The sequence below is a fragment of the Hemiscyllium ocellatum genome, chromosome 19 (genome assembly GCF_020745735.1).
Source record: "Hemiscyllium ocellatum isolate sHemOce1 chromosome 19, sHemOce1.pat.X.cur, whole genome shotgun sequence".
Classification (NCBI taxonomy): Eukaryota; Metazoa; Chordata; class Chondrichthyes; order Orectolobiformes; family Hemiscylliidae; genus Hemiscyllium; species Hemiscyllium ocellatum.
This window is the reverse complement of record NC_083419.1, coordinates 68059417-68080053: the sequence shown is the minus strand read 5'-3', so window position 1 is coordinate 68080053 and position 20637 is coordinate 68059417. Positions and strand designations below refer to the sequence as shown.

The window sequence follows — 20637 nt, the reverse complement described above, 5'->3', positions numbered from 1 at the left end:
TTAGCATGGCCAATCTACCTAACCTACACATCCCTGAATACTTTGAGCAATTTTAACACAGCCAATCCACCTAACCTACACATCCCTGAACACTATGGGAAATTATAGCATGGACAATTCACCTAACCTGCACATCTTTGAACACCATTGGCAATATTAGCATGGCCAATTCACCTAACCTGCACATCCCTGAACACTATGGGAATTTAACATGGCCAGTTCACCTAACCTACACATCCCAGAACACCATAGGCAATTTTAGCACAGCCAATTCACCTAACCTACACGTCCCTGAACTCTATGGGCAATTTTAGCATTGCCAATTCACCTAGCCTACACATCCGTGAACACTATGGGCAATTTTAGCACAGCCAATCCACCTAGCCTACACATCTCTGAACACTATGGGCCATTTTAGCATGGCCAATCTACCTAACCTACACATCCCTGAATACTTTGAGCAATTTTAACACAGCCAATCCACCTAACCTACACATCCCTGAACACTATGGGAAATTATAGCATGGACAATTCACCGAACCTGCACATCTTTGAACACCATTGGCAATATTAGCATGGCCAATTCACCTAACCTGCACATCCCTGAACACTATGGGAATTTAACATGGCCAGTTCACCTAACCTACACATCCCAGAACACCATAGGCAATTTTAGCACAGCCAATTCACCTAACCTACACGTCCCTGAACTCTATGGGCAATTTTAGCATTGCCAATTCACCTAGCCTACACATCCGTGAACACTATGGGCAATTTTAGCACAGCCAATCCACCTAGCCTACACATCTCTGAACACTATGGGCCATTTTAGCATGGCCAATTCACCTAACCTACACATCCCTGAACTCTATGGGCAATTTTAAGACAGCCAGTCCACCTAACCTACACATCCCTGAACACTATGGGCAATTTTAGCATGGCCAATTCACCTAACCTGCACATCCCTGAACACTATGGACAATTTTAGCATGGTCAATTCACCTAACCTACAAATCCCTGAACACTATGGGCAATTTTAGCACAGCCAATCCACCTAACCTACACATCCCTGAACACAATGGGCCATTTTAGCATGGCCAATACACCTAACCTACAAATCCCTGAACTCTATGGGCAATTTTAGCACAGCCAATCCACCTAACCTTCATATCCCTGAACACAATGGGCCATTTTAGCATGGCCAATACACCTAACCTACACATTCCTCAACACCATAGGCAATGTTAGCATGGCCAATTCACCTAGCCTACACATCCGTGAACACTATAGGCAATTTTAGCATGGCCAATTCACCTAACCTACACATCTCTGAACACAATGGGTACTTTGAGCGTGGCCAATTCACCTGGCCTACACATCCCTGAACACTATAGGCACTTTTAGCACAGCCAATCTACATGGACTACACATCCCTGAACACTATGGGCCATTTTAGCATGGCCAATTCACCTAGCCTACACATCCGTGAACACTATAGGCAATTTTAGCACAGCAAATTCACATAGCCTACACATCTCTGAACACTATGGGCCATTTTAGCATGGCCAATTCACCTAACCTACAAATCCCTGAACACCACAGACAATCTTAGCATGGCCAATTCACCTAGCCTACACATCCCTGAACACAATGGGCAATTTTAGCATGGCCAATTCACCGAGCCTACACATCCCTGAACATTATGGGCAATTTTAGCATGGCCAATACACCTAGCCTACACATCCCTGAACAATATGTGCCATTTTAGCACAGCCAATCCATCTAATCTACACATCCCTGAACACTATGGGCAATTTTAGCATTGCCAATTCACCGAGCCTACACATCCGTGAACACTATAGGCAATTTTAGCACAGCAAATTCACCTAGCCTACACATCCCTGAACATAATGGGCAATGTTAGCATGGCCAATTCACGTAGCCTACACATCCCTGAACATTATGGGCAATTTTAGCATGGCCAATCTACCTAACCTACACATCCCTGAATACTTTGAGCAATTTTAACACTGCCAATCCACCTAACCTACACATCCCTGAACACTATGGGAAATTTTAGCATGGACAATTCACCTAACCTGCACATCTTTGAACACCATAGGCAATTTTAGAATGGCCAATTCACCTAACCTGCACATCCCTGAACACTATGGGAATTTAATATGGCCAGTTCCTCTAACCTACACATCCCAGTACACCATAGGCAATTTTAGCATGGCCAATTCACCTAACCTACACATCCCTGAACTCTATGGGCAATTTTAACACAGCCAGTCCACCTAACCTACAGATCCCTGAACACTATGGGCAATTTTAGCATGGCCAATTCACCTAACCTGCACATCCCTGAACACTATGGACAATTTTAGCATGGTCAATTCACCTAACCTACAAATCCCTGAACACTATGGGCAATTTTAGCACAGCCAATCCACCTAACCTACACATCCCTGAACACAATGGGCCATTTTAGCATGGCCAATACACCTAACCTACAAATCCCTGAACTCTATGGGCAATTTTAGCACAGCCAATACACCTAACCTACACATTCCTCAACACCATAGGCAATCTTAGCATGACCAATTCACCTAGCCTACACATCCGTGAACACTATAGGCAATTTTAGCATGGCCAATTCACCTAACCTACACATCTCTGAACTCAATGGGTACTTTGAGCGTGGCCAATTCACCTGGCCTACACATCCTTGAACACTATAGGCACTTTTAGCACAGCCAATCTACATGGCCTACACATCCCTGAACACTATGGGCTATTTTAGCATGGCCAATTCACCTAACCTACAAATCCCTGAACACTATGGGCAATTTTAGCACAGCCAATTCACCTAACCTACACATCCCTGAACTCTATGGGCAATTTTAACACAGCCAGTCCACCTAACCTACACATCCCTGAACACTATGGGCAATTTTAGCATGGCCAATTCACCTAACCTGCACATCCCTGAACACTATGGACAATTTTAGCATGGTCAATTCACCTAGCCTACAAATCCCTGAACACTATGGGCAATTTTAGCACAGCCAATCCACCTAACCTACACATCCCTGAACACAATGGGCCATTTTAGCATGGCCAATACACCTAACCTACAAATCCCTGAACTCTATGGGCAATTTTAGCACAGCCAATCCACCCAACCTACACATCCCTGAACACAATGGGCCATTTTAGCATGGCCAATACACCTAACCTACACATTCCTCAACACCATAGGCAATCTTAGCATGGCCAATTCACCTAGCCTACACATCCGTGAACACTATAGGCAATTTTAGCATGGCCAATTCACCTAACCTACACATCTCTGAACCCAATGGGTACTTTGAGCGTGGCCAATTCACCTGGCCTACACATCCTTGAACACTATAGGCACTTTTAGCACAGCCAATCTACATGGCCTACACATCCCTGAACACTATGGGCCATTTTAGCATGGCCAATTCACCTAACCTACAAATCCCTGAACACTATGGGCAATTTTAGCACAGCCAATCCACCTAACCTACACATCCCTGAACACTATGGGTAATTTTAGCATTGCCAATTCACCTAGCCTACACATCCGTGAACACTATAGGCAATATTAGATCAGCAAATTCACCTAGCCTACATATCTCTGAACACTATGGGCCATTTTAGCATGGCCAATTCACCGAACCTACAAATCCCTGAACACCATAGACAATCTTAGCATGGCCAATTCACCTAGCCTACACATCCCTGAACACAATGGGCAATGTTAGCATGGCCAATTCACCTAGCCTACACATCCCTGAACACAATGGGCAATGTTAGCATGGCCAATTCACCTAGCCTACACATCCCTGAACATTATGGGCAATTTTAGCATGGCCAATCTACCTAACCTACACATCCCTGAATACTTTGAGCAATTTTAACACAGCCAATCCACCTAACCTACACATCCCTGAACACTATGGGAAATTATAGCATGGACAATTCACCTAACCTGCACATCTTTGAACACCATAGACAATATTAGCATGGCCAATTCACCTAACCTGCACATCCCTGAACACTATGGGAATTTAACATGGCCAGTTCACCTAACCTACACATCCCAGAACACCATAGGCAATTTTAGCATGGCCAATTCACCTAACCTACACGTCCCTCAACTCTATGGGCAATTTTAGCATTGCCAATTCACCTAGCCTACACATCCGTGAACACTATAGGCAATTTTAGCACAGCCAATCCACCTAGCCTACACATCTCTGAACACTATGGGCCATTTTAGCATGGCCAATTCACCTAACCTACACATCCCTGAACTCTATGGGCAATTTTAACACAGCCAGTCCACCTAACCTACACATCCCTGAACACTATGGGCAATTTTAGCATGGCCAATTCACCTAACCTGCACATCCCTGAACTCTATGGGCAATTTTAGCATGGTCAATTCACCTAACCTACAAATCCCTGAACACTATGGGCAATTTTAGCACAGCCAATCCACCTAACCTACACATCCCTGAACACAATGGGCCATTTTAGCATGGCCAATACACCTAACCTACAAATCCCTGAACTCTATGGGCAATTTTAGCACAGTCAATCCACCTAACCTACACATCCCTGAACACAATGGGCCATTTTAGCATGGCCAATTCACCTAACCTACACATCTCTGAACACAATGGGTACTTTGAGCGTGGCCAATTCACCTGGCCTACACATCCCTGAACACTATAGGCACTTTTAGCACAGCCAATCTACATGGCCTACACATCCCTGAACACTATGGACCATTTTAGCATGGCCAATTCACCTAACCTACAAATCCCTGAACACTATGGGCAATTTTAGCACAGCCAATCCACCTAACCTACACATCCCTGAACACTATGGGCAATTTTAGCATTGCCAATTCACCTAGCCTACACATCCGTGAACACTGTAGGCAATTTTAGCACAGCAAATTCACATAGCCTACACATCTCTGAACACTATGGGCCATTTTAGCATGGCCAATTCACCTAACCTACAAATCCCTGAACACAATGGGCAATGTTAGCATGGCCAATTCACCTAGCCTACACATCCCTGAACATTATGGGCAATTTTAGCATGGCCAATCCACCGAACCTACACATCCCTGAACAATATGTGCCATTTTAGCACAGTCAATCCATCTAACCTACACATCCCTGAACACTATGGGCAATTTTAGCATTGCCAATTCACCTAGCCTACACATCCGTGAACACTATAGGCAATTTTAGCACAGCAAATTCACCTAGCCTACACATCCCTGAACATAATGGGCAATGTTAGCATGGCCAATTCACCTAGCCTACACATCCCTGAACATTATGGGCAAATTTAGCATGGCCAATCTACCTAACCTACACATCCCTGAATACTTTGAGCAATTTTAACATTGCCAATCCACCTAACCTACACATCCCTGAACACTATGGGAAATTTTAGCATGGACAATTCACCTAACCTGGACATCTTTGAACACCATAGGCAATTTTAGCATGGCCAATTCACCTAACCTGCACATCCCTGAACACTATGGGAATTTAATATGGCCAGTTCACCTTACCTACACATCCCAGAACACCATAGGCAATTTTAGCAAGACCAATTCACCTAACCTACACATCCCTGAACTCTATGGGCAATTTTAACACAGCCAGTCCACCTAACCTACAGATCCCTGAACACTATGGGCAATTTTAGCATGGCCAATTCACCTAACCTGCACATCCCTGAACACTATGGGCAATTTTAGCATGGTCAATTCACCTAACCTACAAATCCCTGAACACTATGGGCAATTTTAGCACAGCCAATCCACCTAACCTACACATCCCTGAACACAATGGGCCATTTTAGCATGGCCAATACACCTAACCTACACATCCCTGAACTCTATGGGCAATTTTAGCACAGCCAATCCACCTAACCTACACATCTCTGAACACAATGGGCCATTTTAGCATGGCCAATACACCTAACCTACACATTCCTGAACACCATAGGCAATCTTAGCATGGCCAATTCACCTAGCCTACACATCCGTGAACACTATAGGCAATTTTAGCATGGCCAATTCACCTAACCTACACATCTCTGAACACAATGGGTACTTTGAGCGTGGCCAATTCACCTAACCTACACATCCTTGAACACTATAGGCACTTTTAGCACAGCCAATCTACATGGCCTACACATCCCTGAACACTTTGGGCCATTTTTGCATGGCCAATTCACCTAACCTACAAATCCCTGAACACTATGGGCAATTTTAGCATTGCCAATTCACCTAGCCTACACATCCGTGAACACTATAGGCAATATTAGCTCAGCAAATTCACCAAGCCTACATATCTCTGAACACTATGGGCCATTTTAGCATGGCCAATTCACCTAACCTACAAATCCCTGAACACCATAGACAATCTTAGCATGGCCAATTCACCTCGCCTACACATCCCTGAACACAATGGGCAATGTTAGCATGGCCAATTCACCTAGCCTACACATCCCTGAACAATATGTGCCATTTTAGCATGGCCAATTCTCCTAACCTACAAATCCCTGAACACTATGGGCAATTTTAGCACAGCCAATCCAGCTAACCTACACATCCCTGAACACTATGGGCAATTTTAGCATTGCCAATTCACCTAGCCTACACATCCGTGAACACTATAGGCAATTTTAGCACAGCAAATTCACCTAGCCTACACATCTCTGAACACTATGGGCCATTTTAGCATGGCCAATTCACCTAACCTACAAATCCCTGAACACCATAGACAATCTTAGCATGGCCAATTCACCTAGCCTACACATCCCTGAACACAATGGGCAATGTTAGCATGGCCAATTCACCTAGCCTACACATCCCTGAACATTATGGGCAATTTTAGCATGGCCAATCCACCTAACCTACACATCCCTGAACAATATGTGCCATTTTAGCACAGCCAATCCATCTAACCTACACATCCCTGAACACTATGGGCAATTTTAGCATGGACAATTCACCTAACCTGGACATCTTTGAACACCATAGGCAATTTTAGCATGGCCAATTCACCTAACCTGCACATCCCTGAACACTATGGGAATTTAATATGGCCAGTTCACCTGACCTACACATCCCAGAACACCATAGGCAATTTTAGCAAGACCAAATCACATTACCTACACATCCCTGAACTCTATGGGCAATTTTAACACAGCCAGTCCACCTAACCTACAGATCCCTGAACACTATGGGCAATTTTAGCATGGCCAATTCACCTAACCTGCACATCCCTGAACACTATGGGCAATTTTAGCATGGTCAATTCACCTAACCTACAAATCCCTGAACACTATGGGCAATTTTAGCACAGCCAATCCACCTAACCTACACATCCCTGAACACAATGGGCCATTTTAGCACAGTCAATCCATCTAACCTACACATCCCTGAACACTATGGGCAATTTTAGCATTGCCAATTCACCTAGCCTACACATCCGTGAACACTATAGGCAATTTTAGCACAGCAAATTCACCTAGCCTACACATCCCTGAACATAATGGGCAATGTTAGCATGGCCAATTCACCTAGCCTACACATCCCTGAACATTATGGGCAAATTTAGCATGGCCAATCTACCTAACCTACACATCCCTGAATACTTTGAGCAATTTTAACATTGCCAATCCACCTAACCTACACATCCCTGAACACTATGGGAAATTTTAGCATGGACAATTCACCTAACCTGGACATCTTTGAACACCATAGGCAATTTTAGCATGGCCAATTCACCTAACCTGCACATCCCTGAACACTATGGGAATTTAATATGGCCAGTTCACCTTACCTACACATCCCAGAACACCATAGGCAATTTTAGCAAGACCAATTCACCTAACCTACACATCCCTGAACTCTATGGGCAATTTTAACACAGCCAGTCCACCTAACCTACAGATCCCTGAACACTATGGGCAATTTTAGCATGGCCAATTCACCTAACCTGCACATCCCTGAACACTATGGGCAATTTTAGCATGGTCAATTCACCTAACCTACAAATCCCTGAACACTATGGGCAATTTTAGCACAGCCAATCCACCTAACCTACACATCCCTGAACACAATGGGCCATTTTAGCATGGCCAATACACCTAACCTACACATCCCTGAACTCTATGGGCAATTTTAGCACAGCCAATCCACCTAACCTACACATCTCTGAACACAATGGGCCATTTTAGCATGGCCAATACACCTAACCTACACATTCCTGAACACCATAGGCAATCTTAGCATGGCCAATTCACCTAGCCTACACATCCGTGAACACTATAGGCAATTTTAGCATGGCCAATTCACCTAACCTACACATCTCTGAACACAATGGGTACTTTGAGCGTGGCCAATTCACCTAACCTACACATCCTTGAACACTATAGGCACTTTTAGCACAGCCAATCTACATGGCCTACACATCCCTGAACACTTTGGGCCATTTTTGCATGGCCAATTCACCTAACCTACAAATCCCTGAACACTATGGGCAATTTTAGCATTGCCAATTCACCTAGCCTACACATCCGTGAACACTATAGGCAATATTAGCTCAGCAAATTCACCAAGCCTACATATCTCTGAACACTATGGGCCATTTTAGCATGGCCAATTCACCTAACCTACAAATCCCTGAACACCATAGACAATCTTAGCATGGCCAATTCACCTCGCCTACACATCCCTGAACACAATGGGCAATGTTAGCATGGCCAATTCACCTAGCCTACACATCCCTGAACAATATGTGCCATTTTAGCATGGCCAATTCTCCTAACCTACAAATCCCTGAACACTATGGGCAATTTTAGCACAGCCAATCCAGCTAACCTACACATCCCTGAACACTATGGGCAATTTTAGCATTGCCAATTCACCTAGCCTACACATCCGTGAACACTATAGGCAATTTTAGCACAGCAAATTCACCTAGCCTACACATCTCTGAACACTATGGGCCATTTTAGCATGGCCAATTCACCTAACCTACAAATCCCTGAACACCATAGACAATCTTAGCATGGCCAATTCACCTAGCCTACACATCCCTGAACACAATGGGCAATGTTAGCATGGCCAATTCACCTAGCCTACACATCCCTGAACATTATGGGCAATTTTAGCATGGCCAATCCACCTAACCTACACATCCCTGAACAATATGTGCCATTTTAGCACAGCCAATCCATCTAACCTACACATCCCTGAACACTATGGGCAATTTTAGCATGGACAATTCACCTAACCTGGACATCTTTGAACACCATAGGCAATTTTAGCATGGCCAATTCACCTAACCTGCACATCCCTGAACACTATGGGAATTTAATATGGCCAGTTCACCTGACCTACACATCCCAGAACACCATAGGCAATTTTAGCAAGACCAAATCACATTACCTACACATCCCTGAACTCTATGGGCAATTTTAACACAGCCAGTCCACCTAACCTACAGATCCCTGAACACTATGGGCAATTTTAGCATGGCCAATTCACCTAACCTGCACATCCCTGAACACTATGGGCAATTTTAGCATGGTCAATTCACCTAACCTACAAATCCCTGAACACTATGGGCAATTTTAGCACAGCCAATCCACCTAACCTACACATCCCTGAACACAATGGGCCATTTTAGCACGGCCAATACACCTAACCTACAAATCCCTGAACTCTATGGGCAATTTTAGCACAGCCAATCCACCTAACCTACACATCCCTGAACACAATGGGCCATTTTAGCATGGCCAATACACCTAACCTACACATTCCTCAACACCATAGGCAATCTTAGCATGGCCAATTCACCTGGCCTACACATCCGTGAACACTATAGGCAATTTTAGCATGGCCAATTCACCTAACCTACACATCTCTGAACACAATGGGTACTTTGAGCGTGGCCAATTCACCTAACCTACACATCTCTGAACCCAATGGGTACTTTGAGCGTGGCCAATTCACCTGGCCTACACATCCTTGAACACTATAGGCACTTTTAGCACAGCCAATCTACATGGCCTACACATCCCTGAACACTATGGGCCATTTTAGCATGGCCAATTCACCTAACCTACAAATCCCTGAACACTATGGGCAATTTTAGCACAGCCAATCCACCTAACCTACACATCCCTGAACACTATGGGCAATTTTAGCATTGCTAATTCACCTAGCCTACACATCCGTGAACACTATAGGCAATATTAGATCAGCAAATTCACCTAGCCTACATATCTCTGAACACTATGGGCCATTTTAGCATGGCCAATTCACCGAACCTACAAATCCCTGAACACCATAGACAATCTTAGCATGGCCAATTCACCTAGCCTACACATCCCTGAACACAATGGGCAATGTTAGCATGGCCAATTCACCTAGCCTACACATCCCTGAACATTATGGGCAATTTTAGCATGGCCAATCTACCTAACCTACACATCCCTGAATACTTTGAGCAATTTTAACACAGCCAATCCACCTAACCTACACATCCCTGAACACTATGGGAAATTATAGCATGGACAATACACCTAACCTGCACATCTTTGAACACCATTGGCAATATTAGCATGGCCAATTCACCTAACCTGCACATCCCTGAACACTATGGGAATTTAACATGGCCAGTTCACCTAACCTACACATCCCAGAACACCATAGGCAATTTTAGCATGGCCAATTCACCTAACCTACACGTCCCTGAACTCTATGGGCAATTTTAGCATTGCCAATTCACCTAGCCTACACATCTCTGAACACTATGGGCCATTTTAGCATTGCCAATTCACCTAGCCTACACATCCGTGAACACTATAGGCAATTTTAGCACAGCCAATCCACCTAGCCTACACATCTCTGAACACTATGGGCCATTTTAGCATTGCCAATTCACCTAGCCTACACATCCGTGAACACTATAGGCACTTTTAGCACAGCCAATCTACATGGCCTACATATCCCTGAACACTATGGGCCATTTTAGCATGGCCAATTCACCTAACCTACAAATCCCTGAACACTATGGGCAATTTTAGCATTGCCAATTCACCTAGCCTACACATCCCTGAACACTATAGGCAATATTAGCTCAGCAAATTCACCAAGCCTACATATCTCTGAACACTATGGGCCATTTTAGCATGGCCAATTCACCTAACCTACAAATCCCTGAACACCATAGACAATCTTAGCATGGCCAATTCACCTAGCCTACACATCCCTGAACACAATGGGCAATGTTAGCATGGCCAATTCACCTAGCCTACACATCCCTGAACAATATGTGCCATTTTAGCATGGCCAATTCTCCTAACCTACAAGTCCCTGAACACTATGGGCAATTTTAGCACAGCCAATCCACCTAACCTACACATCCCTGAACACTATGGGCAATTTTAGCATTGCCAATTCACCTAGCCTACACATCCGTGAACACTATAGGCAATTTTAGCACAGCAAATTCACCTAGCCTACACATCTCTGAACACTATGGGCCATTTTAGCATGGCCAATTCACCTAACCTACAAATCCCTGAACACCATAGACAATCTTAGCATGGCCAATTCACCTAGCCTACACATCCCTGAACACAATGGGCAATGTTAGCATGGCCAATTCACCGAGCCTACACATCCCTGAACATTATGGGCAATTTTAGCATGGCCAATCCACCTAACCTACACATCCCTGAACAATATGTGCCATTTTAACACAGCCAGTCCACCCAACCTACAGATCCCTGAACACTATGGGCAATTTTAGCATGGCCAATTCACCTAACCTGCATATCCCTGAACACTATGGGCAATTTTAGCATGGCCAATCCACCTAACCTACACATCCCTGAACACAATGGGCCATTTTAGCATGGCCAATACACCTAACCTACAAATCCCTGAACTCTATGGGCAATTTTAGCACAGCCAATCCACCTAACCTACACATCCCTGAACACAATGGGCCATTTTAGCATGGCCAATACACCCAGCCTACACATTCCTGAACACCATAGGCAATCTTAGCATGGCCAATTCACCTAGCCTACACATCCGTGAACACTATAGGCACTTTTAGCATGGCCAATTCACCTAACCTACACATCTCTGAACACAATGGGTACTTTGAGCGTGGCCAATTCACCTGGCCTACACATCCCTGAACACTATAGGCACTTTTAGCACAGCCAATCTACATGGCCTACACATCCCTGAACACTATGGGCCATTTTAGCATGGCCAATTCACCTAACCTACAAATCCCTGAACACTATGGGCAATTTTAGAACAGCCAATCCACATAACCTACACATCCCTGAACATTATGGGCAATTTTAGCATTGCTAATTCACCTAGCCTACACATCCGTGAACACTATAGGCAATTTTAGCACAGCAAATTCACATAGCCTACACATCTCTGAACACTATGGGCCATTTTAGCATGGACAATTCACCTAACTTACAAATCCCTGAACACCATAGACAATCTTAGCATGGCCAATTCACCTAGCCTACACATCCCTGAACACAATGGGCAATGTTAGCATGGCCAATTCACCTAGCCTACTCATCCCTGAACATTATGGGTAATTTTAGCATGGCCAATCTCCCTAACCTGCACATCCCTGAATACTTTGAGCAATTTTAACACAGCCAATCCACCTAACCTACAAATCCCTGAACACTATGGGCAATTTTAGCATGGCCAATTCACCTAACCTGCACATCCCTGAACACTATGGGCAATTTTAGCATGGTCAATTCACCTAACCTACAAATCCCTGAACACTATGGGCAATTTTAGCACAGCCAATCCACCTAACCTACACATCCCTGAACACAATGGGCCATTTTAGCATGGCCAATACACCTAACATACAAATCCCTGAACTCTATGGGCAATTTTAGCACAGCCAATCCACCTAACCTACACATCCCTGAACACAATGGGCCATTTTAGCATGGCTAATACACCTAACCTACACATTCCTGAACACCATAGGCAATCTTAGCATGGCCAATTCACCTAGCCGACACATCCGTGAACACTATAGGCAATTTTAGCATGGCCAATTCACCTAACCTACACATCTCTGAACACAATGGGTACTTTGAGCGTGGCCAATTCACCTGGCCTACACATCCTTGAACACTATAGGCACTTTTAGCACAGCCAATCTACATGGCCTACACATCCCTGAACACTATGGGCAATTTTAGCATTGCCAATTCACCTAGCCTACACATCCGTGAACACTATAGGCAATATTAGCTCAGCAAATTCACCTAGCCTACATATCTCTGAACACTATGGGCCATTTTTGCATGGCCAATTCACCTAACCTACAAATCCCTGAACACCATAGACAATCTTAGCATGGCCAATTCACCTAGCCTACACATCCCTGAACACAATGCGCAATGTTAGCATGGCCAATTCACCTAGCCTACACATCCCTGAACAATATGTGCCATTTTAGCATGGCCAATTCTCCTAACCTACAAGTCCCTGAACACTATGGGCAATTTTAGCACAGCCAATCCACCTAACCTACACATCCCTGAACACTATGGGCAATTTTAGCATTGCCAATTCACCTAGCCTACACATCCGTGAACACTATAGGCAATTTTAGCACAGCAAATTCACCTAGCCTACACATCTCTGAACACTATGGGCCATTTTAGCATGGCCAATTCACCTAACCTACAAATCCCTGAACACCATAGACAATCTTAGCATGGCCAATTCACCTAGCCTACACATCCCTGAACACAATGGGCAATGTTAGCATGGCCAATTCTCCTAGCCTACACATCCCTGAACATTATGGGCAATTTTAGCATGGCCAATCTACCTAACCTACACATCCCTGAATACTTTGAGCAATTTTAACACAGCCAATCCACCTAACCTACACATCCCTGAACACTATGGGAAATTTTAGCATGGACAATTCACCTAACCTGCACATCTTTGAACACCATGGGAAATTTTAGCATGGCCAATTTACCTAGCCTACACATCCCTGAACATTATGGGCAATTTTAGCATGGCCAATCCACCTAACCTACACATCCCTGAATACGTTGGACAATTTTAACACAGCCAATTCACCTAACCTACACATCCCTGAACACTATGGGCAATTTTAGCATGGCCAATTCACCTAACCTGCACATCTTTGAACACTATGGGAATTTAACATGGCCAGTTCACCTAACCTACACATCCCAGAACACCATAGGCAATCTTAGCATGGCCAATTCACCTAACCTGCACATCCGTGAACACTATAGGCAATTTTAGCATGGCCAATTCACCTAACCTACACAACTCTGAACACTATGGGCCATTTTAGCATGGCCAATTCCCTAACCTACAAATCCCTGACCACTATGGGCAATTTTAGCACAGCCAATCCACCTAACCTACACATCCCTGAACACTATGGGCAATTTTAGCATTGCCAATTCACCTAACCTACACATTCCTGAACACCATAGGCAATCTTAGCATGGCCAATTCACCTAGCCTACACATCCCTGAACACTATAGGCAATTTTAGCATGGACAATTCACCTAACCTACACATCCCTGAACACTATGGGCAATTTTAGCATGGACAATTCACTTAACCTACACACCCCTGATCACCATAGGCAATTTTAGCATGGCCAATTCACCTGGCCTACACATCCCTGAACACAATGGGCAATGTTAGCATGGCCAATTCACCTAGCCTACACATCCCTGAACATTATGGGCAATTTTAGCATGGCCAATCCACCTAACCTACACATCCCTGAATACTTTGGACAATTTTAACACAGCCAATCCACCTAACCTACACATCCCTGAACACCATGGGCAATTTTAGCATGGACAATTCACCTAACCTGCACATCTTTGAACACCATAGGCAATTTTAGCATGGCCAATTCACCTAACCTGCACATCCCTGAACACTATGGGAATTTAACACAGCCAGTCCACCTAACCTACACATCCCTGAACACTATGGGCAATTTTAGCATGGCCAATTCACCTAACCTGCACATCCCTGAACACTATGGGCAATTTTAGCATGGTCAATTCACCTAACCTACAAATCCCTGAACACTATGGGCAATTTTAGCACAGCCAATCCACCAAACCTGCACATCCATGAACACTATGGGCAATTTTAGCATGGCCAATACTCCTAACCTACACATCTCTGAACACTATGGGCAATTTTAGCATGGTCAATTCACCTAACCTATAAATCCCTGAACACTATGGGCAATTTTAGCACAGCTAATCCACCTAACCTACACATCCCTGAACACAATGGGCCATTTTAGCATGGCCAATACACCTAACCTACACATCCCTGAACTCTATGGGCAATTTTAGCACAGCCAATCCACCTAACCTACACATCCCTGAACACAATGGGCCATTTTAGCATGGCCAATACACCTAACCTACACATCCCTGAACACTATGGGCAATTTTAGCATGGCCAATTCACCTAACCTACACATTCCTGAACACCATAGGAAATCTTAGCATGGCCAACTCACCTAGCCTACACATCCGTGAACACTATAGGCAATTTTAGCACAGCCAATTCACCTAACCTACAAATCCCTGAACACTATGGGCAATTTTAGCATGGACAATTCACCTAACCTACACATCCCTGAACACTATGAGCAATTTTAGCATGGGCAATTCACTTAACCTACACATTCCTGATCACCATAGGCAATTTTAGCATGGCCAATTCACCTAGCCGACACATCCCTGTACACAATGGGCAATGTTAGCATGGCCAATTCACCTAACCTACACATCCCTGAATACTTTGGGCAATTTTAACACAGCCAATCCACCTAACCTACACATCCCTGAACACTATGGGCAATTTTAGCATGGCCAATTCACCTAACCTACACATCCCTGAATACTTTGGGCAATTTTAACACAGCCAATCCACCTAACCTACACATCCCTGAACACTATGGGCAATTTTAGCATGGCCAATTCACCTAACCTACACATCCCTGATTACTATGGGCAATTTTAGCATGGCCAATTCACCTAACCTACACGTCCCTGAACTCTATGGGCAATTTTAACACAGCCAGTCCACCTAACCTACACATCCCTGAACACTATGGACAATTTTAGCATGGCCAATTCACCTAACCTGCACATCCCTGAACACTATGGGCAATTTTAGCATGGTCAATTCACCTAACCTACAAATCCCTGAACACTATGGGCTATTTTAGCACAGCCAATCCACCTAACCTACACATCCCTGAACACAATGGGCCATTTTAGCATGGCCAATACACCTAACCTACACATCCCTGAACACTATGGGCAATTTTGGCATGGCCAATTCACCTAACCTGCACATCCCTGAACACTATGTGCAATTTTAGCATGGTCAATTCACCTAACCTACAAATCCCTGAACACTATGGGCTATTTTAGCACAGCCAATCCACCTAACCTACACATCCCTGAACACAATGGGCCATTTTAGCATGGCCAATTCACCTAACCTACAAATCCCTGAACTCTATGGGCAATTTTAACACAACCAATCCACCTAACCTACACATCCCTGAATACTTTGGGCAATTTTTGCATGGCCAATTCACCTAACCTACAAATCCCTGAACTCTATGGGCAATTTTAGCACAGCCAATCCACCTAACCTACACATCTCTGAACACTATGGGCCATTTTAGAATGGCCAATTCACCTAAACTACACATCCCTGAACACTATGGGCCATTTTGGCATGGCCAATTCACCTAACCTACAAATCCCTGAACACTATGGGCCATTTTAGCATGGCCAATCCACCTAACCTACACATCCCTGAACACTATGGGCAATTTTAGCATGGTCAATTCACCTAACCTGCACATCCCTGAACACGATGGGAAATTTTAGCATGGCCAGTTCACCTAACCTACACATCCCTGAACACTATAGGTACTTTTAGCATGGCCAATTCACCTAACCTACACATCCTTGAACACTATGGGCAATTTTAGCACGGCCAAATCACCTAACCTATGCATCTCTGAACACTGTAGGCAATTTTAACACGACCAATTCACCTAACCTACACATCCCTGAACACTATGGGCAATTTTAACATGGCCAATTCACCTAACCTGCACATCCCTGAAGACTATAGGCAATGTTAGCACAGCCACTTCACCTAACCTACACATCCCTGAACACTAAAGGCAATGTTAGCACAGCCACTTCACATAACCTGCACATCCCTGAACACTATAGGCAATGTTAGCACAGCCACTTCACATAACCTGCAAGCCTTTGGACTGTGGAAGATAGCCGAAATACTGGGAGGAAACCTTTGTACCATGGGGCGGACCTGCAAACACACAGACAGTTGCCCGAGACTGGAATTGAACTCAGGTCCCTGGTGTTATGGCAGTGAGGAATGAGGGGTGAAACATAGAGGGCATAAAAGCTTTTTTATGGAACTTGACTGAAATTTCAGACAACCAAGGCAGATCTTTTTTCTGTCCACTTGCCTCCAAGACCTCGTCTAAACTGCCTTTAAGGCAGTGTGCCCACCTCCATCCTGCTTCTGCCCTTCAGCACATATGGATGCTGGATGAGGCCCTCATAGTGGATCCATTTCCAACTTGAACGTCCCACCTTTCTATGTTCAAAGTCTGGCCCGAGTCATCTTACTGGACATCACTTGGGAGAGCCATGCAGCTCTAGAGTCATAGAGTCTTTCAGCATGGAAACAGACCTTTGATCCGGCCAGTCCATTCCAAACATAATCCCAAAGTAAACTAGTCCGGCTCTACATACTCCTGGCCCATATCCCTCCAAACTTTTCCTATTCATGTACTTACCCAAATGTCTTTTAAATGTTGTAATTGTACCCACATTCACCACTTCCTCAGGAAGTTCATTCCAAACATGAACCACCCTCTGTGTAAAATATTTGCCCCTAAAAAAGATCTCTCTCCTCTTGCCTTAACAGGGTCTCCCCATCTTGAAGTTCCCCAGCCTAGGGAAAATACAACTACCATTAATTCTATCTATATGCTGCATTTTTTATAAACTTCTTTAACGTTGCCTTTCAACCTCTTACGATCCAATGAAAAAGGTCCCAGCCTGTACAGCCTCTTCTTATAACTGAAGCGTTCCATACCTGGCAAATCCTGGTAAATCTCTTCTGAACTGTCTCCATAGAGTCATAGAGTCGTAGAGATGTACAGCATGGAAATAGATCCTTTAGTCCAACTCATCCATGCTGGCCAGATATCCTAACCTAATCTAATCCTATTTGCTAGCACTTGGCTCCGCCCTCAGACCCCACTCCTCCAACCGTAACAAGGACAGAACGCCCCTGGTGCTCACCTTCCACCATACCAACCTTTGCATAAACCAAATCATCCTCCGACATTTCTGCCACTTCCAAAAAGACCCCACCATCAGGGATATATTTCCCTCCCCACACCTTTCCGCCTTCCACAAAGACCGTTCGCTCTGTGACTACCTGGTCAGGTCCACACACCCCTACAACCCACCCTCCCATCCTGGCACCTTCTCCTGTCACCGCAGGAACTGCAAAACCTGCGCCCACACCTCCTCCCTCACCTCCATCCAAGGCCCTAAAGGAGCCTTCCACATCCATCAAAGTTTTACCTGCACATCCTCTAATATCATTTATTGTATCCGTTGCTCCAGATGCGGTCTCCTCTACATTGGGGAGACTGGACACCTCCTAGCAGAGCGCTTTAGGGAACATCTCCGGGACACCCGCACCAATCAACCACACTGCCCCGTGGCCCAACATTCCAACTCCCCCTCCCACTCTGCCGAGGACATGGAGGTCCTGGGCTTCCTTCACTGCCGCTCCCTCGCCACCAGACGCCTGGAGGAAGAACGCCTCATCTTCCACCTCGGAACACTTCAACCCCAGGGCATCAATGTGGACTTCAACAGTTTCCTCATTTCCCCTTCCCCCACCTCACCCTAGTTCCAAACTTCCAGCTCTGCACTGTCCTAATGACTTGTCCTACCTGCCTATCTTCTTTTCCACCTATCCGTCCACCCTCCTCCCTGACCTATCACCTTCATCCTCTCCCCCACTCATCTATTGTACTCCATGCTACTTTCTCCCCACCCCCACTCTCCTCTAGCTTATCTCTCCACACTTCAGGCCCTCTGCCTTTGTTCCTGATGAAGGGCTTTTGCCTGAAACGTTGATTTTGCTGCTCCTCGAATGCTGCCTGAACTGCTGTGCTCTTCCAGCACCACCAATCCCATATCCCTCTAAATCCTTCCTGTTCATATAACCGTCCAGGTGCCTTTTAAATGCTGTAATTGTACCAGCCTTCATCACTTCCACTGGCAGCTCATTCCACACATGCACCACCTTCTGCATAAAAAAGATACCGCTTAGGTTCCTTTAATATCTTTCCCTTCTCATCCTAAACCTACTCTCTCTAGTTCTGGACTCTCCCATCCCAGGAAAAAGACATTGTCTATTTACCCAGTCCATGCCCCTCCTGATTTTATAAACCTCTGTAAGGTCACCCTTCTGCCTCCAACACTTCAGGGAAAACAGCCCCAGCCTATTCAACCTTTCCCTATAGCTCAAACTCTCCAAACTTGGCAACGACCTTGTAAATCTTTTCTGAACCCTTTCAAGTTTCACAACATCCCTTCCAATAGGAAGGAGACCAGAATTGCACACAATATTCCAACAGTGGCCTAACCAACGTCCTGTACAGCCTCAACATGACCTCCCAACTCCTGTACTCAATACTCTGAACAATAAATCCAGTTTAATAATATCCTTCCTATGACCAGGTGACCAGAACTAGCATCAATACTCCAGTAGAGGCCTCACCAATGTCCTGTACAACCTCAACATGACATTCCAATTCCACATGTCTTACACTGTCTGCCAGCAAAATGCTTCATTCTCTCTCTTTCGTTCCCTCCAGACTCTGAAGAGCAGGTGGCTGCATATTCTTGCAAATGTCTCAGCAAAGGTTCAGATAAAGTACAAGCAACCATCAGATTTTTAATGCATGAGTGCATTGCCGTTGAATCAATGTTGGAATACCTCTTATTGGAGTGACCCAACTTTTCTGGTGTTTTCTGAACAGGTAGCAAGTGGCCTGATGATATCTGTGGGCATCTACGCAAAGACAGCATCTGAGGGAGGTAAGCCTTCAATAATGACTGCGTAGGTCTGATCCTGTATTGATCTTTAACAGGAGTGTGTCATTGTCTGCGAACACTCTCCATGATAACCTTTATGTCTCTCTATCGGTGATAAACACTATTCTGGTGAGTGACCCCTAAATGCTCTTGGTCTTTATAAATTCCAAATGCTGTAAAACCTACACACTCTTTCAACTCCCATCATTTGCAATTAAAGAGATTTTCTCATCCATTTTGGAAAGAAAACATTTCACCTTCAATGGTTGAAAAGA

At 44.6% G+C, this 20637-nt stretch overlaps 1 protein-coding gene across 2 annotated transcripts in view; it reads left to right on the top strand.

Annotated features, from left to right (window-relative positions):
• The window catches only part of zgc:113223 (uncharacterized protein LOC541424 homolog), a 63058-nt gene that overhangs the window by 24245 nt on the left and 18176 nt on the right, over window positions 1–20637 (top strand). The window contains exon 2 of one of the 2 annotated variants that reach the window (XM_060839521.1): window positions 20308–20365. The exons of the other annotated variant lie outside the window; for it this stretch is intronic. Within the exon in view, the coding sequence (XP_060695504.1) occupies window positions 20308–20365 (58 nt within the window). The remainder of the gene's footprint in view (window positions 1–20307; window positions 20366–20637) is intronic. 2 annotated transcript variants of the gene reach the window in all.